We start from the raw sequence: 24,589 nt of genomic DNA on the forward strand, positions 1-24,589 counted from the left end.
CTTTACAAACTTTTCTCAAAATGTGTGCAGTTCTTAACTACAATAAATGTCATTAGGCGTGTTTCCATTTCCATTACATAAAAAAATCCATTAAATTGAAATTGCGAATTGAAAATACGCCTAATGGAAACTAGTCAATTTCGCAAAAACTCCCATATATCGCAAAAAAGTTTTTACGCTCGCATGAGGTGGTTTTTCAGGCAATGCGAAAAAGGAATAATTCGCAAAACTGCAATGAAAACGTTTTTTTTTCCGCATTTACAGGTCACATGGCATATGTAAAAAGTCATATGATCATTCTTCAATGTACTATAACCTCCAAGAAACACTTCATACGTGGCCGCTCTCCAGTATAAGGGGCTTTCCCTACCATTAATGCTTAGACAATTTACACTGCACTCGTCTGAGGTCTCTGGCACTGAAGCTGATTGCGGCCACAATGCTTGTGTTTATTCCAGCCGCGCCACGCACGTTTCTGAAGCGGCTCTCTTTGCTGCTTCTGTAAAGATACACGCATACGCCTCCTTTGAATAAATATAGCCAAAATCCGTCAAAATCCCACCAAAATACGTTGCCATGACTTATCGCGATAAGTTTTGCGGAAATATGTAATGGAAACGCGCCTAATGATAGCATTGAATAAATGTGAGCACTTCATGTCTCAACGTAAAAATGTGACACTGTTGTGCTTTCTACAGCCTCGCAGCAGTTCGCAACCAATGAATGCTGCGCATTTATGGCAAGCACTGAAATTGGTTTGTGCTAAAATATACATATCAATACATACAACATCATTTATTTTTAGATTGTATGGGTTTGCTTTAAATGGGCATATGGTATTAATTTTATTTGTGCAGGTCTTAGAAAGTTTTAAACTTTATTTGAAAAACTAAAAAAAATAGCCTGTCCAGTAAACAATTTCTTAATTTTCCAGGTTTTTTTATTTTATTTCCCAAAACACTCACAACACATTTCAAGCAAAATAAAAGTGTGATGTTTGATCTCAGTGTTACCTGCATGCTGTAGTTTAGCAGCACTCTTCTTTACATCATCTTGAGAACGGCCGTCAGTTACTACGACCAAAACCTTGGGAACGTGTGCTAAAATATACATATCAATACATACAACATCATTTATTTTTAGATTGTATGGGTTTGCTCTAAATGGGCATATGGTATTAATTTTATTTGTGCAGGTCTTAGAAAGTTTTAAACTTTATTTGAGTAGGGAACATAAAAACAATGTTTCACAAACCTGTTTTGGTGTTTCCTCCTCTGTATTTGACCATCTGAAGGGCAGACAGCACCATTCCCTTGTCGTGGTAGGTGTTCAGTTTGAACTCAGACTTTTGCCTCAATGAACTACTAATTTTCTGCTTACTAATAGTTAGTAAGGTAGTCGTTAAGTTAGGGAGTATGGTCATGCACAATTTGTGCTTCATAAGTACTAATAAACAACCAATATGTTAATAATAGGCATGCTAATAAGGAACTAGTTAATAGTGAGAATTGGTCCACATACTAATGTGTTACCAGCAAAGCTGGGAAGCAAATTAAAAATGTAAAAAGCATTTTGAAAAAGTGAATGCTCTTGTGTCTTTACCCTCGAGTGCAGCAGGGATGGTGGGTGGTGGTGGAGGAGTTGGAGGTGGTGTTGGGGCTATGGTGGGCTTCACCACTACAGAACAGACAAAGAGACCATGAGTAAAACTGTGATCAGAGCTGTGAGACTGAATTCTTCTGAATGCATCGTGACTTACGTGTGCGCTCTTTGACACTGACTCCGGGCCCCTCCTGGTTGGGGGTCTGTGTGTAGACTGTGGCGTTGTACAGCGCGTCTGGCGTCAGCCCGTCAAAACAGTACTGGCTCTCAGAGGCAGTGATAGTGACCTCCTGAGCCCCACGGTTAGCCGCTAATGATAAGAGAGAAGTGTAAGCTTATACAAATATTAATATTTATGTATTTGAATTGCATTAAAATTTCCATGCATTAGAATTTCAAACATATTACAAACTAAACTACCTTAAAAAAAACAACAACAACTAAAGTGTAATGTGATGCTAAATTATTTAATTAAATAATTAATTAAAAAAATAAAACAAATATGTGCACAATTTATTTATTAACTATTTACTATTTGATTTTATTTAAATAATCATATTTTCAAAATAAATTTATCAGCGTTAAGTAAAATTAAAACTAAAACCATTAAAAAAACTTATACAAGTACTAAAATAACTCAAACTAAATCAACTAAAACTTAAAAGCTACATGAGACATATGTACCTATAAGACATATTCAAATAAAATAATAAATAAAAATAAAGTAAAATAATCAAATACAAACATTACAATAAAACAATTAAAATGAAAACAAAATATATTTAAAAAATCTAATTCAAAATATGAACAAAAACTATAAGAGGATATCAATTATTATTAAAATACTAAAAATTCTAATAGTTTAGAATAAGCATAAATCTATTAATTGTGAAAACAATTCCTTTTATTTGATTAAAAAGTATGAAGATGGTTAAAATACAACTAGCTGTGGAACAACAATATTCAATTAGTTAAAATGTACGAGACTGAAACTTATTGGATTTATTGATAATAAATATATAAACCTGGTTATTGTTTATTTAAACACATTCAATTTATTAGTACTATTACAGAAATCTGACCTGTTTCATTTATGCATGACGCATACAAACACATCATATCAGTATAATGGATAAAAAAAAGCAATTCAAATGCATAAATACTAAATTAAGGCCTTAATATTTCTGAGTGTATAACACTTGTAGGGGGAACATGAGTAAAATGCAGCATTTATGTTTAATGAATTTGCGTCTCTTCATATTCTATTAACTTACAATTGAAAGGATTGAGTTTTAGCCTGTAAGAGGTGGCGGCTCGGTGAGGCGTCCATCTGATGCAGAAGGAGTCATAGCCGACGTTGTATGTGGTGAGGTCAGTCACATTAAGGTACACTGCAATGGCAAACAACATTCCACAGTTAAAGCAGGTGTTTTAAAACAATCTTGAAACATGTCTGTGCGATTTGTCAGTCAAAGAAACGAGCACGTACAGGTGGTTCCTTGTCCGACCAGAGCGCCGCTCACGCCTGCGTCATACTGAGCGTAAACCTTCAGGTCGTACGTGGTGCCAGGCTGGAGGTTGTGCAGGATGTGTGTAGTAACATCTCCAACAAACACTTCCATGGTGTTATCCGTGCCTGCAACAACACACCGGACAGTTTACTAGAACATGTGTCAGCATAACCTACAACAGGATGTCCAGATTATGACAACATGGTAAAATCATCTAGAACTGTCTCTTACCCACTGGGGTATAGACCAGATTATAACCGTTGACCCGCGCAGGTACAGGATCCCAGGACACTCGGAAACGAGTGTACCACTCATCAGAAACACGCAGGTTACGAGGCTCCAAGAGACCCACTGAAGGAGAAGAAAGAAACAGTAAACAGGAGCCAAGACATTGACATTTTCCCATACACTGATTTCCAGCACAGCTTCTTTCTTACAGTCAACATGTCTGACTGTTTATCTGTTTCTGTCTGTCTGTCTGTCTGTCTGTCTGTCTATCCATCTGTCTGTCTATCTATCTATCTATCTATCTATCTGTCTGTCTACTATCTATCTATCTATCTATCTATCTATCAAGCCGTAATGTGATTGTGTAACCTTCCTTACATGTTTTTCCATCTCCAGACAGTCGTCCTCCAGGCCCATCTTGATAAATGGCCTCTACGTTGATGTTGTACGGAGTGTCTGGCTGCAGGTTTTGCAAGATGACAGAGTTTCTGTTGCCAGGGACACTTGTCTATGTGAAAAACAGCAGGACAAGATCAGCTTTCTAGCATGCATTCAATCAAATAACATCCATGGGCTCGTAAAAATACCTGATGTTAACATATATTGCTCCTGTCCTTTATAATCACTACTATAAAATACAACCCCACTCACAAACTCCTCAATGGGATCTCCAGTGGTGGGTGCATAGCCAATGCGGTACTGCAGCACGGGTCCTTCTGCATGCTCCCAGCTGACAGACAGCATGCTGGTGGTCGGATCATACACACGCAGGTTCCTAGGGCCGCCGCGTGGCACTGTAATCAGAAGAACAGAGGTTCTCTCAAAATCATATTTCTGGAAGAAAAGACCATTTGTGTGCTGTTTGTGCATATATGACTACTTATATAATTTACTAGTAGACTGAACTTTTCTGGATACAGTAGATTTGAAATTGTTTAGTTTATAATGCACAGGTTTTATGTTTAAAATTAAACATTAATTTTCATTTTAAATATTTTTCATTTGAATATCTGCAAATTTTTATGTCATCATCATTACATCACCCAAGTCATCACAATTACAATATAACATTATACTGTATATATACAAATGTTACATTGTAATATACACTGTATATAAAAAATCCTCGTCTAAAAATAATGATTTTCTCTTTCTGACATCATTTGAGGAAGAGGAATCATTCAATCTTTTGGCAACAAGTTTAGTTCACATTCTTTATGAGTACTTATAGTTTCTAGTTTACCCTTAAATTTGCCTTAAAGAGCTTAGTAGTTCAACTCTGCCATGGGACAAAATCATTGTGAACATTTTTTCCCCTAGAAAAATGTTTTTGCCACAAGTGTAGAGTGGTGCAATGCCATTGGCTAGTAAAGCCATGTGATGAAGTTGAAATAATGTAGCAGGGTTAGGGTTCGTAACAATAAATAACTATTTGTACTGCATATTTTGTATTGGGGGTAGTAACTCAAAAATCGGACAAAACTTTTTTTTTTTTCTTTGAAAATGATAACAAATATGTGACCCTGGACCACAAAAGCAGTCTTAATTCGCTGGGGTGTATTTGTAGCAATAGCCAAAATTACATTGTATGGGTCAAAATGATACTCAGATTCCAGATTTTCAAATAGTTGTATCTCGGTCAAATATTGTCCTATCCTAACAAACTATATATCAATGGAAAGATTATTCTTATTTTATATTATGTATAAATCTCAATTTTGAAAAATTGACACTTAAGACTGGTTTTGTGGTCCAGGGTCACGTATGATAACAAATTACAACCCTTGTACTTTGGGTTAAGTTGGAAAATTAGATTTCCTGAAATTTCAGCTGATACCTTCACATCTGAAATGATTAAATAACAAATAAATATAAATGCTGACATTTCAATGTCACTGAGAATGCGCCACAAACACATAACAAAGGAACTCTGATGGAGGCGTCCTGCAGTCAGACTCACTTGTTTTTCCATTATCAGACACAGAGGAGCCCTCGCCGTCAGCATACAGAGCCACCACACTCACAGCGTAGTCTGTGTCTGAATCGAGCTGCTGCAGCAAGGCAGTGTGGGTGTTCCCTGGAACGAGCACCTAACCGACAACAAAAAAAAGTAATAATTTACCACCAGGGACACACAGGCTGTCTTTGTTAACTAGTGACATTTATGATATCTCTTTCTGACATCATTTGAGGAAGAGGAATCATTCAATCTTTTGGCAACAAGTTTAGTTCACATTCTTTATGAGTACTTATAGTTTCTAGTTTACCCTTAAATTTGCCTAAAGAGCTTAGTAGTTCAACTCTGCCATGGGACAAAATCATTGTGAACATTTTTTCCCCTAGAAAAATGTTTTTGCCACAAGTGTAGAGTGGTGCAATGCCATTGGCTAGTAAAGCCATGTGATGAAGTTGAAATAATGTAGCAGGGTTAGGGTTCGTAACAATAAATAACTATTTGTACTGCATATACACTCACAGCGTAGTCTGTGTCTGAATCGAGCTGCTGCAGCAAGGCAGTGTGGGTGTTCCCTGGAACGAGCACCTAACCGACAACAAAAAAAAGTAATAATTTACCACCAGGGACACACAGGCTGTCTTTGTTAACTAGTGACATTTATGATACTTCAAATACTTTTACAATGATTAATGAGTGAAGCTCACAAAGAACATATCAAAAGGAAAATCAAAAGGAAAATCAATACAAATAATATATTACATTTATCATATTATATTAAATTATATTTGTTATATATTATAACAAAAATAAGCTTATTTTAGGATGATCCACCAGAACACCTACATTTGCTCCAAGTTTGTCACACTTCAGTTTGGGGACCAATTCTAACTACTAACTATGACTTTTACCTCTGTATATTTTTAATTTGCTTAGTTGGTAAGGTAGTTAAGTTCAGGTATTTGGTAGGATTAAGGGAAAAATGGCCATGCAGAATAAGGCATTAATATGTGCTTTATAAGTAGTAATAAACAGCCAATATGCTAGTAATATGCATGCTCATAAACAACTAGTTCATAGTGAGAATTGGTACTTAAAATAAAGCGTTACCATTTAATCCATGTTAATTAATTTACATAAGGATTCAGTTCACAGTTGAGGCAATAAAATACGACTAAATGAGCACATTTTACTAAAAAATCATACTGTTCACAGGAATCTACCATTCATTCTTATCAGATTCTTATTCCGTAAAGCTTGTGAAGACAATAATTCTGTCCAAAAAATAAAAATGAGGGTTTTTTTTTTTTCATTATGGTAATGTGAATGAGTGGTGTTTAATATTAAGGATGTCACAAAGCAAACAAAGAAAAACATCTTTATGCAAAATGATATGTCCCTCAACATTTAATCTCTTAAGATCACACACATCAAAACTGTTGGCTTTACAATCTCTGATATATTACACCCTGAGAAAGAAGTTTGTCTGTTTTTCTACAGATGACCTCTTGCACTCACTGATGTTTGTGTCACCACTGATTTCCAACCCAACCATTAGCGATCACTTACACAGCCAATGCAATGGAAACATTCCTTTGATGTGTTAATAGTGTAGCAATTCAAGTGAATGATGTGCTGACAGTGTCGTGCAATCGCCTCCTTTCACTGCTCTTCACAACGCCAGGTCATGGGGGTCACTGACTTCCCCATTAATGACACGGGAAACTCCCTTTTCACGTTCCTGACAACACTATCCTTTATTTTGAAGACTGAGTTCAGTGGGCGATTGATTGCACTTCTGGAGTTTTTCAAGGTTCCAGTGGAAAAGGTAAAAAATTCATCATAGATCGGAGGTTAAAATGAAAGCGCAGAGAATTTGGAAAACTGGCCACAATGTCGGAAAAGATGTGCCTCCATAACAATATTCCACAAAGCCTTTGTGGCTGCAGATAAGAAGCTCGTTCTGTTAAGACATAAGACTGAATGTTTCAACTCTGTTTTCCTCAGTGCTGAAATAAAACAGGTTTGGGCTCAAGATTTCCCACAGCAAGCATCTGACGACAATAAAAGTCATTTATGGATTTCGGAGCTTTGTGAATATCCCTCTCAAGCAATGAAGTTCATGTGAGAACGAGGCTGCATGACATTAAAAGCACAAACATCTTTGCGAGGGACAGACTGCAAACAGACCGTTACGCTCAAAAGGTTGAGAGACTGACATTTGTCGCGGCAGTATTTCCTGTACGATCTTTCACGCGAGCCTAACGATGAGGACTTACAGATTGAGCGGAATGGGTTCCAGAGAGGGGGGTGTAGGCGACGCGGTACTGCAGCACATCTCCGGAGGCCGGCTCCCAGCGCACGTTCAGGGTGTTTGTGGTTGGGTTGTAAACCCGGATGTTCTTGGCAGGGGTCCGCGTCACTGTTTCAGACAGGAGCGGGAGCAGCATCATAAAAACAAAGACAGTAAAAGGGGTGAGCGTTTAGAGTGGTTAAAGAGGAACAGAAATTTACATCTATTTACAGGAGCCCTGATGCATGCAGGTTTAAACACAATACTAGTTTCAATGTCAACCACCACAGAAAGCGATTACAACAGCATTTCAAAAGGGTGAAGAGAGACGTCTCATTTTTTATTAAAATTGCCTTTAAACCAAAACCGACGGTAAGAGCCTACTCAAAAACTTGATAGTCAGCTTTTGGGTTAATCTTAAAGGGGTCATATGATGCGATTTCAATTTTTCCTTTCTCTTTGGAGTGTTACGGCAGCTTTGGGGCATGTCCAGGGTATATTTCACCCCAAAATCAAAAGACAGTATATGTTTAGCTTTTGTTCTGCTTGTTTAGCTGTATAGTAAATTGAGACTTTTGTTAATACACTGGTCATTTTTGAGATTTTGGACTATTTGGCTTTCTTTTGCAAGTGTTGTTTCAGACTTAGTGGGAAGAAAATATCCAAAATACTCTTTTAAGTGTTCACTTTATCTGTTCGCGTCTGTAGTTTTTTACCATGGGGGTTTGCTCATATACCATCCACCTGATCTTTATTCCTAAAATTATGGTAACATTTTTTTCTAGTTGTTGACAATATTTTCTGATATGATTCTGAAATGTATGCAAATTAGTGCATATTTAGTTTGGATAAAATTTGCACATTTAAACATAATATTTCAGAAAACTTGTATACTAAAAATTAAGTGGGGAAGACTAGGCTATATCTATTATTTAAATATTTTATCCGATTCACTTGGGGTGTCTTGCCTTAACAGTAAATGTGTACAGCTTTCGATAACACACATCGTCAATGGTGCATGAAAACAAAAAGCAGAACAAGCTTTAGATGATCCCAGATTTTGACCAAAACAAACACTTGCGTTAACGTGGCACAGCCACGCAAAGCAAACTGGAGATGATGGGAAGCAAACCACCTGGTGGAAAAACAGTGACGCCAACAAAAACCTGTTAGTTTGACTCTGAATGAGGAGCATTGACGTGACAGCAGTAAATAAGGGTGCTTTTATGTCCTTGCACCTCCCTGGGTTTTCCATTTGGTGAAATAGATTGTTCGTAAGCCTCACACCAGCATCTCCAGTCATTACACCCCATAAAGAAGGCTCATTAAGCCCAGACTGGAGTCACATTTATGGGGTTGCCAACACATCGGCATTCCTCCCTTAGTGATCAATCCAATAAAGCTGATTCAATCTTTGAGCAAGTCTCTGAGATTCTATTTAGAAGTGCAAGACTTTAATGTTAAAGCCATAAAACTGCACTTTGTCCATTCTGGAGTGAAAACTTTGGCAAAAGGGTTCCTGTTACTGGGGAGTATATGATGGATGAATATGGGAATTCGTTGCTTTCCAGTAATGCTAAAATAAGAAAAGGCTGCATCAACTCACAGGTTTTTCCGTTCTCCGACATGCGCTTGCCCTCTCCAGGAGCGTATACTGGCACCACTGTTACTGTGTACTCGGTATCAGACTGCAGGTTCTTCAGAACTGTACTGGAGGTGCTTCCAGGAACCTGGACCTGAGAACATTAAAACGATGAAAGATTTTCATTTTCTAGTCTCTGCGAAATCGCACAATGCTTAGGATGGTTGAGGGACTGCTGCTATGTGTTATATGTGTATTTAGTACATTTCGATGTACTTGTCTAAGTGGTTGCTTGATGGTTGCTTTCTGGTCCAAGCCAAGAGAGACAAACTCCAAGTGTCTATGATTTTTATATTATTATGCTATTCTGGCCTTTAATGTAGGTCAATGGGATTTTTGCATCAGTTATATTATTAAAAAGGACATCAGATGCCCATTTCCCACAAGTTGGTATGATTCTTTAGGGTCTCCATGAAATGTCTGTAACATGGTTAAAATTCTTCAATAGTCATATAAAACAACTTCCTTTTTACCTTGTCGAAAACAACTTTGTTCATAGCGAGCCGTTTCGGTGCATGTCTCTTTAAATGATAATGAGCTACAAGAAACGCATGCATAAACTATGGAAGCCCGTTTCCACCACCGAATGAAAATAAAAATGGTAATTGCAACTTTTTATCTCACAATTCTGACTTTTTTTTTGCAATTGCGAGTTTACGTCTCGCAATTCTGACTTTTTTGTTGTTGTTGTGAGATATAAGCTCGCAATTGCCAGTTATAAAGTCAGAATTGTGAGTTAATATGTCTCAATTCTGACTTTAAAACTGGCAATTGCGAGCTTATATCTCACAACAACAACAAAAAAGTCAGAATTGCGAGACGTAAACTCGCAATTGCAAAAAAAAAGTCAGAATTGTGAGATAAAAAGTTGCAATTGCAAGTTATAAAGTCAGAATTGCAAAATATAATTTCTGAGAAAAAAGTCAGATTTGCACGTTTATTTCTAGCAATTGTGAGTTTATATCCTGCAATTCTGACTTTATATCTCGCAATTCTGACCTTATAACTCGCAATTGCAAGATGTAAACTCACAATTGAGAGAAAAAAAATCAGAATTGTGTTAAAAAGTCGCAATTACCTTTTTCATTTTTTTTCAGTGGCAGACACGGGCTTCCATAATGAACTAATAAAACTGTACGCCTTCAATATATACAAAATAAAAGGATCTGCCAAATGCATAAATGTAATAAACATAAACACTCTTAGATGGCAGTTGAGAAACTGACATAACAAAATACATTTGTTTTATTTTGGGTCGGTACACCTGCCTTTAACCAAGTCAGAAATTCAAATTGATCTGCCAACATTACAATCGTAATAAGAAATTTCGAACAAACATTCCACAGCACCTCAGTGCGTCAAAGTTTATGACTTAAATGAAAAGTGGTCACACAATTTCAAGAAAAGCATTCAAGGCTAACCAGTATTTCAGACAGCTCAAAAACACGGGTCAAACTGACCCGGAACATAACATAAGTGTTAGGAGGTGCCATGGGACGTACCATGTCTTCTGCGCCCCCTGTGACGGTCTGGTAGTAAATCCTGTATTGCCGTACGCTCCCTTCAGCCGGCTCCCAGCGTACATTCAGAGTGCTGACCGTGGGGTCCGTCACCTGAAGGTTTCTCACACTGCCCAGCGGTACTATGGGAACACACATAAAACTCTATTCAATGTGTCAACAATTACCTAATTTATATAATTTAAGCACTATCTGAAAAAATGCATTAATGTAGATAGGTAACCAACAGGTCTAATGAATGCGGTAAAGTCACGTGACGTACATGTCTTTCCTTGGCCAGAAATGTCTTTGGCATCTCCATTCGCATAGACTGCAGCAACTGTGATGTAGTAGGGAGTGTCTGGAGTCAGTTTCTGCAGAATAACTGTATTTTTCTTCCCTCCAATCTGTGTCTGTGACAGAGAGAATGAACTGTGCTGTTAAATGAGTCAAAGGATCAGCTCCACTATTTGTGTCTATACTATTTGTGTAGACACTATTTGTGTCTATGTGTAGTGTATATATACGCTACATGCATTACATGCATTTTTATTACTCTAAATTGTATTTTTGTTTTTTGTCAACAAAGAGAAGGATGAGTAATTTTCTGTGGTAATCAACAGCTTGTCAGAGTTTTTTTTAGCCCAAATGATTCCTTTAAATAAGCTTAAGTAATTTTCAGCCGTGCTGGATAATGTCAGGAACAACACATCACAAATACTGTACGATTGCAGAAAAGACTGTTTTTCAGTGTTTCGTTTTATGCTGTTATTCCTATGACTGCTGCCAATGTAAATCTGCCTTCTTGATGAAGAAAACAGAGGCTGGAAAAGTTACTGCAATGACTTTAGTATAGAAAAACAACACCTCTGCACCCATTCAGATACCATGAAAACATGGAAAATAATAAGATGATAGTTGATTCTGCAGACAAAAACATCTTAAACCACCTAAGATTTGCACTCATAGTTGGACCAGCTAAACCAAAAACAGCAACCTGTAGGGAATATTAAATGCACTTTCAGATATTTCCAGCCAGTGCGGCAATTCATATGAAATATAAGGGCAATAAAACAATAAATCGTTTAGATTAAATCTATTCCTGTGCTTTACAGTGATGGCATTAATCTAAAGACATAATGCAAACTACAGATCTAAGTTAACAGAAATATATTATGTTATCTTTCAAAGGTTTGGGGTCCGTAAGAATTTTTTGAAAGAACTTTCTTATGATCACCAGGGCTGCATTTATTTAATCAAAAATACCGTAATAACAATATTGTGATGTATTATTACAATTTAAAAGATCTGTTTTCTATTTGAATATACTTTAATTTATATGTAATTTATTCCTGTGATGCAAAGCTGAATTTTCAGCATCAGTCTTCAGCATCACGTGATCCTTCAGAAATCATTCTAATAATCAAGAAACATGATTATTATTATCAGTGTTGAAAACAGTTGTGCTGCTTCATATTTTTGTGGATTCCCTGATTTTTTAAGGATTCTTTGATGAATAGGAAAAAACATTTATAAATGTCTTTACTGTCACATTTGATGAATTTAATGCATCCATGCTAAGTAAAATAATTAATTTCTTTCAAATAAATAAATGTATAAATCTTACTGACCGAAATGTTTTGAACGGCAATATGCATGCAGTTTTTACATCTTCAATAATTGACTATCTAATTAAATTAAAAAGGCTAAATGTAATATCAGTACTCTGTCACATATGACCATTTAAAACTGGTTAAAGCCAAAAGGGTGATTAAAATGGTGATAAACTGTGAACATTGATATCAATTATTTATCTTATATTCTTAATGTTGATAAAAATGCTCATGGACATCAACTACCCACAAGCATCAACTCTCTTATTTTACTAATCTATCCAAAATGGATAAAAGTCTTACATTTTAGTCACATCACTAATAGTGAACTCATGAAGAGTCTATAGCTAGGTAATTGTATACATGTTTACACAAGATGAAACCAACAGATTTGTTTTACATTGGATCAGAAAAATTAAAGTTGATGTGCACAAACATTGGTTCAAAACTATTTCAGGGTCCATAACATTTTGTTATAATAAATCACACTGAGAAGCAGTCAAAACAATTTTTTTATTTTTTTTCAAATTAATCAGTGTTGGATGAATTGAATATGGACACTGTTTGTGGTTGAGAATTGTTTGCGATTTCTCTTGGTGGCACTAGAGGAAATAATACACATCTCCAGTAATTCTATTATCAGTCAGCCAGACAATATGAACATAAAAATGTAAAAATGTTCTTTACCGACTGTGATCTTCCTCCTGCAACCGGTACGTAGGTGATCCTGTAGTTCTGCACTCGTCCAGGAGCGTGATCCCACTTGGCGGTGAGGGAGGTGGTAGTCGCATTGAACACCTGGAGGTTCTGAGGAGGTCCACTAGGAGCTATAAGAAACAACATTTGATATTTCAGGTTTGTGTTCTAACACATCCTTATATCCATATGCAATCCAAATGTTAAATGTCATGTATCTTAAAAACACCAGACTCACCGGGTGTAATAACCTTGGACACTGCAGTCAGCGGGGTAGAGAGGGAAAGAGTGAGAGTTTGTCAAATGCACATGTGGTGTCCAAAGTGCAGTAAATGGAAGTCTATCTACCAATACTGAGACACAAATAACAGTACTGCTAGTTACTATTGCCAGACACTAACAATCACTATTGCATGCAGGGGTGTAAAAAGTACTGAGAAACTAAAAGTACAAGTTACTATGTCAAAAATTTACAGGACAGACATTGTCTTTTTTTTTTTTTTTTTTTTAAAAAGTTTTTTCTGGACCTTTAAGAATAATTTTATTAGTGCTTTCAATTGTGTGAAGACATTCTCTGAAAGTTCAGTTTGCCTCTCTAACAGTTGGTCAAATGAAACGAAAGCCAAACAGAACTAAACTTGTTTAAAATTATATATATAATGTATGGCCAGATGAGACGCAAACTACGTTTTCTCGACTGGATAACCAGTCTCGCTAGTAAAGTTTTGATGGATGAAGACTGCAATCAAGGTAAAGACGATTGCGGTGGTGTACAGGAGTCGTACAGTATGCACGCGTGAGTCCGTTATAATAATGCTTTATGAGTGCTCTTGACGCACTGATCGCACATTGTATTTATGCACAGGCACAGACATTTCTGTACATTCACGTTGTTTCCACACACATTCACCATAATGTTTTGATTTGTCATGTTTATGTTGCTGTGTTTAGTTATTCTGAATGGATCCGTGTACTGTAGTAGATATATGCAGTCAGCAGGCAGAATCACCCTTCAATCTTTTGGTTTACTTTGCTGGATATAGCAAATGATGACAAAATAAACATTTGAAACAAGATAAATGGTCTATGCTTAATTTCATGAAGTGTGCAATTAATCGCAATTAATCACAGAAAAGGTGTGTGATTAATCAGATTAAAATTTTTAATCGATTGACAGCCCTAATATATATATATATATATATTTACAATATTTATACAATTATGTTAATAAAAAACAGTATCTCAATTATGCTAAAATAACACCAAGTGTTTTTTTTTAAGTATCCACATTTAATTGTACTTAAAAGTTAAGAAATTAAACACTTTTAACTTTTAAACATTCTTAACTTTTTTAATTGACTTGAAAACAAGAGATTTTCTCATTTCAGAATTTATGAGGCATTTTTAGTATTTATAGTATTTTTCAAAAATCTGTCCTGCCAAAAATCATGATTTTCTCGTTGTTTTGATTATGTACAACTCCAGGACACAGCAGATGTTAAAGTCGAACCAGTACCCTTAAACATGTTACCTGTCACTTTCAGCTAAAATTAGCAGCCGATAATAGTACAGTGGTTTGACATTTGGAAATAATGATTTTTAATAATCAAGCCTAATCATGAACCGTGTTCACACTCGACTCAAGTTCATCTATCTACATCAATGGTTATTATGATTATTATAAATCATTTTATTACTGTAGTTCAGACTTCAGAGTCTGAAAAGACTAGTTCACACAAAAATGAACTTTTTGTCACCATTTACTCACCCTCGTCTTTCAAAACTACATCAGGATAAAGAAAAATACCATTTTAATTTTTAAATAACTAGAAAAATTCATATGATGTGTACTTTGTACTTTCTACGTGAAATTACAATGGAGTAAAAATTATTATTTTTACTTTGTGAATGTAACTGAGTACAAGTACAGATATATATTCCCAGAACAGTACTATTACTCTATACTACTTTATACCTCTGAGTGTAATGTATGCATGTAATATTTATGATTTTATGGGAAGGAGAGTAAATACACAGTTGAAGTCAAATCAACTTGATGAAGCAGACCTCATGTTTAGACTATGATGTCTTACATATTGAAAGTTGTTCTCTCCACTCTTGGTCCAGCCGACGCGGTAGAGGGAGACATCAGGAGCGCCGTGCTCCCAGTGAGCCCTGAAACTGGTCTGGGTCACTTGAGAGAACCTCAAGTTCTTCGGGGCAGGGACAACGTCTAAAATGAGTTTCAGGTTACAATTAAGCACTTGAAACATTTAGCAGTCAAGTGTTATTTCAATTTACAGAGGTTATTCATAGATAATGGACCCCATGCCCGTTACCTGTAATGGCTTGGTTAAGCATTGGGTTTCCGGTCCCAGAATCATACACAGGAGTCACAGCCACATCGTATTCCGTTTGGGAAATGAGATTATCCAGTCCTCTAGACGTTACATCTCCGTCAACTTCAAGCTAAATTGAAACATGAGGAGTACAGTTATGGCCACACAATACACAGCAAAAAGACTTGGCGGCATCAGGAGGTCAAGGTTTGGCTGGTTAACATTGGCAGTTAGTTGGCAGATTCGTAGATTACTTACAAATTATAATCTTTTACTGATTCCAAAGGACACTGCGTAAAGTGTAGTCAGCAATATAATCTATTAGATTACACAATTTAGGTAATGTAATCTGACTACTTATTGATTACTTTTAGATTACTTTTATCAGTAAATTATTAACACTTTACTGCCATTGTGTTAATAACATGCAATCATGTAATCAATAAAAATGGAACTGTAATCTGATTATGAGTATTTTAATATCTAGTTACTGGGATCTGATTAAGTAATCCAGATCACCTGTAATCCCTTACTTGTAAAAAAAATATTATTTTATTATATATTATTATATAAATAAAAATATAATATAAATATATTATATTTTTGAAGTTGGAAATAAAATTGTGCACAGATTTCAGTTTGTCTCTTGTAAAATTTCATGTTTAATCCAATGTGTTACTTGCCATTTCTTCGTAATTATTTGTGCAATTATTAACAATTTCCGAGTAATTGTTGTAAACCCTACAACAATTTGTTTTAAATGTATGCGTCATATTTCATGTATTGAACAAAATCCATCTTTGCACTTTGCACACAAGCTGCATCTGAAATGGCATTTAGATGTATTTACGCAGACTGTTTAATGCAGCTCAGAGATGCCACAAATGCATTTACACTGCTGTTACAATTGCATAAATACTGTTAGGAGATGAACGTGTTAAATATAAAGTATATTGAATATAAAACTATGACATCATACTTTAAATATGAAACAAAAACCACCTGTTGGTGGCGACAAGCCTTAATGAGTGAGTCACTTTCAACTGATTTGTTCAAAAGAGCTGATTCATTCAGGAATGAAGCAAGCTGATATCAGAATCATGTACATTATTAGCATTCTACTCTTCTTAGCATTCTATTCTATTGCTATTTACATTTAGACATTTAGCAGACACTTTTATCCAAAGCGACTTACAAATGAGGACAATGGAAGCAATCAAAATCAACAAAAGAGCAATGATATGCAAGTGCTATAACAAGTCTCAGTTAGCTTAATGCAGTAAACGTAGCAAGGTTTTTTTTCTATAAATCATATAATAAATAAAAAGAAAACAGATAGAATAGAAAAAGAATAGAGCAAGCAAATGTTAGAGGCCCCTTTTTTTTGCTTTTTGTTAATTGTATAGTGCAAGTCTAAAAGGGGCAAGTTTCTTTTTTTATATAAAGAATAGAATTAGAATAGAAAGTGCTAGAGTTAGAGGGTCAAATAAAGATGGAGAGATGTGTTTTTAGCCGATTCTTGAAGATGGCTAAGGATGGCTGCTCGGATTGAGTTGGGCAGGTCATTCCACCAGGAAGGAACATTTAATTTAAAAGCCAGTGAAAGTGATTTTGTGCCTCTTTGGGATGGCACAATAAAGCGCCGTTCACTTGCAGAACGCAAGCTTCTAGAGGGCACATAAGTCTGAAGTAATGAATTTAGGTAAAGGGGTGCAGAGCCAGTGGTGGTTTTGTAGGCAATTAATGCCTTGAATTTTATGCTAGCAGCTACTGGTAGCCAGTGCAAACTAATAAACAGAGGTGTGACGTGCATTCTTTTCGGCTCGTTAAAAATTAATCTTGCTGTCGCGTTCTGGATTAATCGTAAAGGTTTGATAGAACTGGCTGGAAGACCTGCCAAGAGAGCATTGCAATAGTCCAGCCTGGACAGAACAAGAGCTTGAACAAGGAGTTGTGAAGCATGTTCCGAAAGAAAGGGCCTGATCTTCTTGATGTTGAATAAAGCAAATCTGCAGGACCGGGCAGTTTTAGCAATGTGGTCTGAGAAATTCAGCTTATCATCAATCACAACTCCAAGGTTTCTAGCTGTTTTTGAAGGAGTTATGGTTGATGAGCCTAACTGGATGGTGAAATTTTGATAAAGTGATGGGTTTGTTGAAACCACAAGCAGTTCTGTCTTAGCCAGGTTGAGCTATCGTCGAATCATCATGATGGAATGAGAGGTAGAGTTGAGTGTCATCAGCATAGCAGTGATATGAAAAGCCATGTTTCTGAATGACAGAACCTAGTGATGCCATGTAGACAGAGAAGAGAAGAGGTCCAAGAACTGAGACCTGAGGCACCCCAGTAGTTAAATGCTGTGACATTCAGGAACAAAACCTGGTATTTCAAAACCAGACTGTCCTACCTAAAACCAGATGGATGGCCACCCTAACATGTGATGCATTTTTGCTAGAGAGGGGTTGACGTTGAGAGAAACAACAAAGCCTCAATACATATAAAATCACTTTATGTTCCTGCAGAATTAGACCTGATCTTTGATCCAGTGTCAGGTAACAGGAGCTGCCGCCATCTGTCGGGCTTCTCAGGCTTCCATCCACCTGGACCCACATTTGTGTGCATGTTTGTTTCATCTTTTCATCCCAGAACGAAGAGTTATGAGCAGAACTGAGTCATGATTAATGCTTCAGGATGTGGAGAAAAGCTGAGTCCAAAACTGCCACTGAGAGTTAAAAAAGAAAAAAATCATAGGAAAAAAATCCCACCCATAAAATACACATCCCAAAGCACTGGATTGCTGCGTGCCACTCAAAACTCCATCTTTTTTTATCGGCTGTCTGTTCTCGCAATCTTTGGTAGATGATCGCCGTAACTGAAGCTCTGGAGAGCAGCTGTACTCTCTTGGCAGCTGCCGTCTCCACTGACTTGTGTAATGTAATTGCTGATATGTTAAAAGGTCCCAAATCCATCAACATGAGTCTCTTTCTTGGTTGTCTGCCTGGACGCATTGTGTAAACAGACAGGAATCTTTCCACAGGAAGGCTTCCACAGTGACCCAGGAAGGCTTTGCACATTTGAAAACAAGATTGTTGTTCAACAGCTGATAAGCTGTGCACACAATTATTCCCAAATGCAGCACTACTCAACACGTCTCGGAGCTTTTCGTTGTAGCTGGTGTGATATGATTGTCAAAAAACCATAAATATTACAAGTGCAAATTACTTTTACTATCAGACCTCTAAAACCCCACTTGTTATTGTGTTTCCTTTGAGAACCTTCTGCTTTCAGTGGTTATATGTTCAAAGAGACCTGTGATTTCTCTAGAAAAATTATTGGAATCAGCAGCTGTAGTCAGTTAGGATATTCTGTTGTTTAGGTAGCATTGCTGTAAAACTTGTAAAGTGTCATAAAATCATTAAAAAACTATGACTGAAACAACTTTACAGTTCAAGTAACACAAAATGTGTTTGTGTTTATGACAGCTTTATGAAAGGATAAACATCACATTTCTGATTATGTATGTTATATACAATTGGTCTGAACAAAAACGGCAGATGGGCTGAATGAAAATGCAAATCTCTGACAGCATGTGGTGATTTTGGAAAAACAGAAATACAGCAGTTACCCCAGTTTCCAACGTAAGCCAAGCAGCGCTGCACTTATAAACACTACTTTTAGACATCATAAGAAAGTAAGATGAATAGAAAATGTCAGTGTAACTTTTCTGAACACAGTCAGTTCCCTTCACATACTCATACATATAATCACAAATTAATGGCCTATTCAGTGATTTGTCAGGATGGGCAAATGTCACCAAAAGCTGATGAGCTTGACTTTACCTCCTTCGACTCTCCATCCTCTGGCTTGTAAGTGATGATGTATTTACGAACAGCGCCGGGCGCAGGATCCCAGTCCAGCTGCATGGTGCTGTGGGTAACGTCTGTGATCCTCAACTCACCGGACGGAGGAATAGGCACTACAGATAAGGGAGAGATACAAACAAAAAAAAACAACAGACAAACAAACGATGAGAATCAGATAGATGTGCTAAACATCCCTGCTGAGGGGAAGAAAGCCCTAGTGCCACCTACGGGTCACCCCCTGATCAGAGAGAGGTTCACTGGCAAAATCGCCGAACAGGGCGAAGACGGAAACTCCATAGGCCGTGTTGGGACGAAGTTTCTTCAGCTGGACGTCAGTAACTGTTCCTTTCACACGCATCTGTGAAAGTCAACCACATCACAAATGAAAGGGATGGTGGACTTGTTCAAGGGAACATGATGGAAAGATTATTTACGCCAATGCTTGAAAAGACTAGGTTGAACCAGCATGAATTTCCCAGATAGTTTATGAATGGATATGGATGCTGAACCAGGGTTATTACCTCTAACTAAAACTAAAACTATTACAAACAAATAAACAAACAAACAAATATCAGTGATTGCTAAAAAAGTCATCAGTACAAATGAAAGGGATGGTGGACTTGTTCAAGGGAACATAATGGAATGTTTTTTTTACGCCACTGCTGAAAAGACCAGGTTGGGCCAGCTTGAATTTCTAAGATAGTTTATGAATGATATGGATGCTGAACCAGAGTTATTATATTAACTATAACTAAAACTCTTACAAACAAACAAACAAATAAATACTAATGCTAAAATAACACTAGGCTGAACAAAGTTCTCACGGCCACAGAGAATAAGAGAGTTACATTTGTAACAAGAGTAAAAAAGTTTAGAATACCATGAAGAATCATGGCCAAAAAGTAAATAAGGTTCATTTTGATGGGATGTTGATGTTAAGCTATTTAAGAAAAAGGGGGCAGAAATGCAGGGGATTAGTATCCAAAACAACATTTGCTGGTCTTTTTAGCAGGACACTTTTAGCACAAATACCTTTAAAATATCTATAAATTCTTTAGATTTATATATAATGGTAGAAATTATGATTTTAGTCTTGTCTTGACTGAGATATTGAATTCTGAATCCCAGTGCAAAAATTATTTTCTTACTCTGTATTTTTGCTTTGTTTTCCAGAACAAATATCTAAACATTCCTAAATCAAGATATTTACTTATATACTGTATATATATATATATATATATATATATATCAAAACTTTTATTAAGGACATACACGGTCCAAACACAGACAATATATTAAAACTACATTTTTGTTTAAAACAAGGACAAATAAATGTCCTACCCTGTTGGCAGACATTTGTTCTTGTTTTAAGCATAAACCCACTTAATTTTGAGACATTTTTCAGAAAACTAGGCTTAATTTTGCTTCTCACGAATGTTTAGATAGATCGAACTGGAAAATAAGGCAAAAAAATAAGACAAAAAGAGTAAGAAAAAAAAAAGAAGAAGAAAATATTTTTTGCAGTGAAGACATTATGACTGTGTCTACCAACTATAACAAAAACTCTAAGCATATTCTTTTCTTTTCTAATGAAAAAATGGAGGAACAATATTGAAACATCTGCTCTGTCAGACAAGCCCTGTGGACATCAGATTCAAGCCAGAACTGACGTCGAGACCTCTGGATCTTCTCACTGTGTGAAATACTTGAAAGAGGAACTGTGCTAATAAGCCCCAAAGTGCTAATGAGCTGTTATTTTCCAAAAGCTGTAATATAAAGGACGTTTTTGAACCCAATAAATGTAGACCTACCACCTGTGGTATCTACAATATCTCCAAAAATGCTTTCCATTTCCTCTTTCTGCTACAGTATGTCACAGTTGTTGACAGATTTGAGCTGTTTAGCACCATTGGTTTTCCATTAGAACATTTTGTCTCTTCCAGTAAGTCCTGATGAACACGTTTTGTATTTATTTATTTTTTTAAATATTCAGCTTCAAGACTGGCCTTTCCAAAAGGCTGGCTGACTAGATGAGACGGGACAGCAGACTGGGCAGTGGTTGAAATGTGTGGCTTCACCGTACCTCCTGTTCCACAGAGGGTTCAGTGGCATTAAGGGCGTCGTAGAGAAGCATGTAGCCTGTGGCCCCTTCGGCCGCATCCCATCTCACATTCATGGTGGTGGAGCGCTCTTTGTAGATGTTCATGTTCCTCACAGCACTGAGAGGCACTACAGAAAGGAACATGACTTTTCTCTCTTTCTCTTCTGCAGTTTGATCCCTGACTATCCATCTAAGCAGACTGAAGCTCGAATGGGAACATGGAAGCATTCCGGATGGAATGATGGATGTGTGACAAGATGGAATGGAACGCCATGAGAGACAATGGTTGGATGAGAATGATCATGGGATACTCACGTGATGGAAATGACAGACAGACAAACAGATATGCAATGTCAACACACAGACGACAAATGAAATAATACAATGACACTTTGCGATGCAAAGCAGCATCATGCCGTATGCAACACGATTACATTCAGAGCACTGTAAAAGGAATGATGACGTTAGGGTTAAGTCATAATGGTAATTAAAAAAATTAAAGGTGGCAAAACAGGGTACAGCAATATTAGCACATACACATTGCATAGCATTTTATTTGCACCTTCTCAGCAACTGGCTAAACACCAGAAAATCTTGGTCGTTTTTAAACAGCAAAGATGATACTTTATTGGGTGAATCTCACGAAACCTGTCAACAACTGAACTGCATTTCGAAGAGAGCATTTTCAGTACCATTAAAGATTTTGTATTGACATTATTAAAAAGAAATCACATTTTCCTTACCGTAAATGTATATATACACTATCGTTCAAAGGTCTGTGTTCTGTAAAATTTGGTAATGTTTTTTAAATAAGTCTCCTATGCTCAACAAGGCTGCATTTATTTGATCAAAAATACAGTACAAACTGTAATATTGTAAAATACTACAACAGTAAATTATTCCTGTGATGCGCAGCTGAATTTTCAGCATCATTGCTCCAGTCTTCAGTGTCACATGATCCTTCAGAAATCGTGATTTTCTGCTCAAGAAACATTTCCAATTATTATCAATGTTGTAAACGGTTGTGCTGCTTCATATTTTTGTAGAAACTGACACATTTTATTCCTCAGGATTCTTTGATAAATAGAAATGTCAAAAGAACGGCATTTATTGGGAATGGAAATCTTCTGTAACATTATAAATGTCTTTACTGTAACTTTTGATCAATTAATGCATCCTTGCTGAATACAAATTTTATTTTTTTAAATTAGACATGTTTTTGTGAGATTCACCCAAGTATTGTATGATACAATACTTACAATAGTGTCTAACTCTGTATTGTGGCAGTACCATGGTGGTCAGACTGTAATATCACTGGTATTGAATGATTGCTGTCCTCAAATACCATGGTATTTCCATGGTACTCCAAGGAATTTTTAAGAATATCATAGCATTACCATGTAAAATGTCCAAAAAACAAAGTATTACAATGCAATAAACTGTATTACCATGGTATAGAGAAGTGCAGAACCATATCCTCATGCATGTACTTCTAAAACAATTGCATTTATCGAATGTGCAAATAATAAATGATTTTTTTTTTGGTGTTCAGATACATATTGTTGAGGAATTGGCTCTGGCTGTTCTGGTGATGAGTGAATTGTGGGTAAATGCACACTTACATGTCGTCTCTGAGCCTTTGAGGGGGTCGCTGCTGTCCTCTCCCACCACTGAGTGAACCTTCACGATGTACTCCGTCAGCGGAGTGAGATTCTCCAAGACCACAGTCGTCACCGTCCCGTCGACAAGCAACTGCAACAGACGAACAGAATTAAAGTGAGAACTCACAAGTATAGGACACGACTGTGTTTGCAAAGAAAACAAAATGAATCACTTCTAGGTCAAATCAAAGTTAGCCTTTCCAGACTGTTTCCGGACTTCCAGACTTCTGAAGAAATCTAAACTAAATCTGCCTCAAGCCACACTTTGTCTTTCTTTGCTCTTTCTTGCTGTTAATGTGCATTGCGTAAATAGTTTTAAATGAATCGCACACTTAAGTTTAATACTTAGGGTTTAGTAACCCTAACAATGGGCAATAGTAGTTGTGATGCTTTTCAAACATGTGAAGTGTTCATACCTTTTGTGGTTCTCCTCCTGCGATGCTCACATACTCTATTCTGTACTTCTCCACGGGTCCATCAGGGGCGACCCAGGTGGCGCGGAAGGAGTAATGGGTCACTTCTGAGGTCGTTAGATCAGTGGGTGGCTCGGGACCTCCTCCTGTGAGGGGTAATGATGGTGATTAGGGTTTAACCTTTGACCCCTCACATACTCCAACATTAGAATGTCACATCAGGGCTGTTTCTGAGCAAATCTGAATTTGGTAAACATTGCCCTTAAATTCTGTAAATTATATAGTAATTTTAGAGTTATTTTAGAGTTTTAGAGTTGCACAGTGATGCATTTAATTAGAATAATGATTTTTAATATTAGAGATCTAGAGATAGATTATTGACCTTATTAATATTACAGATTTTTTTTTTTTTAACATGTTAATGGACGCTATATTGTGTTTTCTGCACCCTGGGTCATGGGAGTCGTTATAATGGTGTCATTATTTATATATATATATATAACGATCATATAGGAGCTGGTTGTTTTGGTTCATGGCAGAGCTCAGGGAAAACATGTCCCATATTTGACTTCGCTACACTAAAAGAACAGGAGAAGAATTTCCTCCAGAGATTACAAGAGCTACAACACTGTAGCAGCTCTAACATTGCTCTGATGTGTCTTGAAATGTCAGAAGATAATATTAATCAGTCAAAAGTTCACAGAATATTAACAGCATCATGTCTTTTTTTCCAGCTCATTTCTAGACTGGGCTGCTTCTAGTCATTTTTTTTTTCTCGTGGAGCCTGGAACGTCTTTCAGAATCGAGATTCAGCGTGTCAAAGTTTCATCATGAAAAGGTCAAAGCCTTCAGGGATTAAATTTTGCAAAAAGGGAGAAAAAAAAGGAAGAAAAAAGGAAAGACTAATTCTTGAACCTTTTAGGACATAGCTGTTGACAGCCCCATCAACACACTGACATACAGTAGTGACACTGCATTTTAGCCACAATTCATCACATTTAAGTATTGTATATTATTAGCCTAAGGACTTTTTAAAACTGTTATCAGAAAGAGGTTGATCAGAAATACAGGTAACACTTTATTTGGAAAGTCCACATTAGACATTCTACCAACTATAAGTAAGCAATCATTAGAGTATTAGTAGACTGCTTAGTATAATGTAATATAATATAAT

General features: G+C 36.6%; 1 protein-coding gene across 1 annotated transcript in view; it reads right to left on the reverse strand.

Annotated features, from left to right (window-relative positions):
* Positions 1-24,589, reverse strand: part of LOC107707656 (collagen alpha-1(XII) chain-like) — an 80,572-nt gene that overhangs the window by 24,207 nt on the left and 31,776 nt on the right. The window contains exons 22-45 of the mRNA XM_016511736.1: positions 23,419-23,561; positions 22,964-23,093; positions 21,324-21,469; positions 19,469-19,598; positions 19,217-19,353; positions 15,378-15,507; positions 15,132-15,271; positions 13,473-13,479; positions 13,277-13,297; positions 13,030-13,169; positions 11,013-11,142; positions 10,733-10,872; positions 9,195-9,324; positions 7,575-7,717; positions 5,818-5,883; positions 5,302-5,431; positions 3,993-4,135; positions 3,720-3,849; positions 3,345-3,464; positions 3,092-3,238; positions 2,877-2,993; positions 1,760-1,912; positions 1,603-1,677; positions 1,014-1,100 (exon numbers count right to left, since the gene is read on the reverse strand). Of these exons, the coding sequence (XP_016367222.1) occupies positions 1,014-1,100; positions 1,603-1,677; positions 1,760-1,912; positions 2,877-2,993; positions 3,092-3,238; positions 3,345-3,464; positions 3,720-3,849; positions 3,993-4,135; positions 5,302-5,431; positions 5,818-5,883; positions 7,575-7,717; positions 9,195-9,324; positions 10,733-10,872; positions 11,013-11,142; positions 13,030-13,169; positions 13,277-13,297; positions 13,473-13,479; positions 15,132-15,271; positions 15,378-15,507; positions 19,217-19,353; positions 19,469-19,598; positions 21,324-21,469; positions 22,964-23,093; positions 23,419-23,561 (2,835 nt within the window). The remainder of the gene's footprint in view (positions 1-1,013; positions 1,101-1,602; positions 1,678-1,759; positions 1,913-2,876; positions 2,994-3,091; positions 3,239-3,344; positions 3,465-3,719; positions 3,850-3,992; positions 4,136-5,301; positions 5,432-5,817; positions 5,884-7,574; positions 7,718-9,194; positions 9,325-10,732; positions 10,873-11,012; positions 11,143-13,029; positions 13,170-13,276; positions 13,298-13,472; positions 13,480-15,131; positions 15,272-15,377; positions 15,508-19,216; positions 19,354-19,468; positions 19,599-21,323; positions 21,470-22,963; positions 23,094-23,418; positions 23,562-24,589) is intronic.

Source organism: Sinocyclocheilus rhinocerous, unplaced genomic scaffold (assembly GCF_001515625.1).
Source record: "Sinocyclocheilus rhinocerous isolate Xijiao unplaced genomic scaffold, SAMN03320098_v1.1 scaffold955, whole genome shotgun sequence".
Classification (NCBI taxonomy): domain Eukaryota; kingdom Metazoa; phylum Chordata; class Actinopteri; order Cypriniformes; family Cyprinidae; genus Sinocyclocheilus; species Sinocyclocheilus rhinocerous.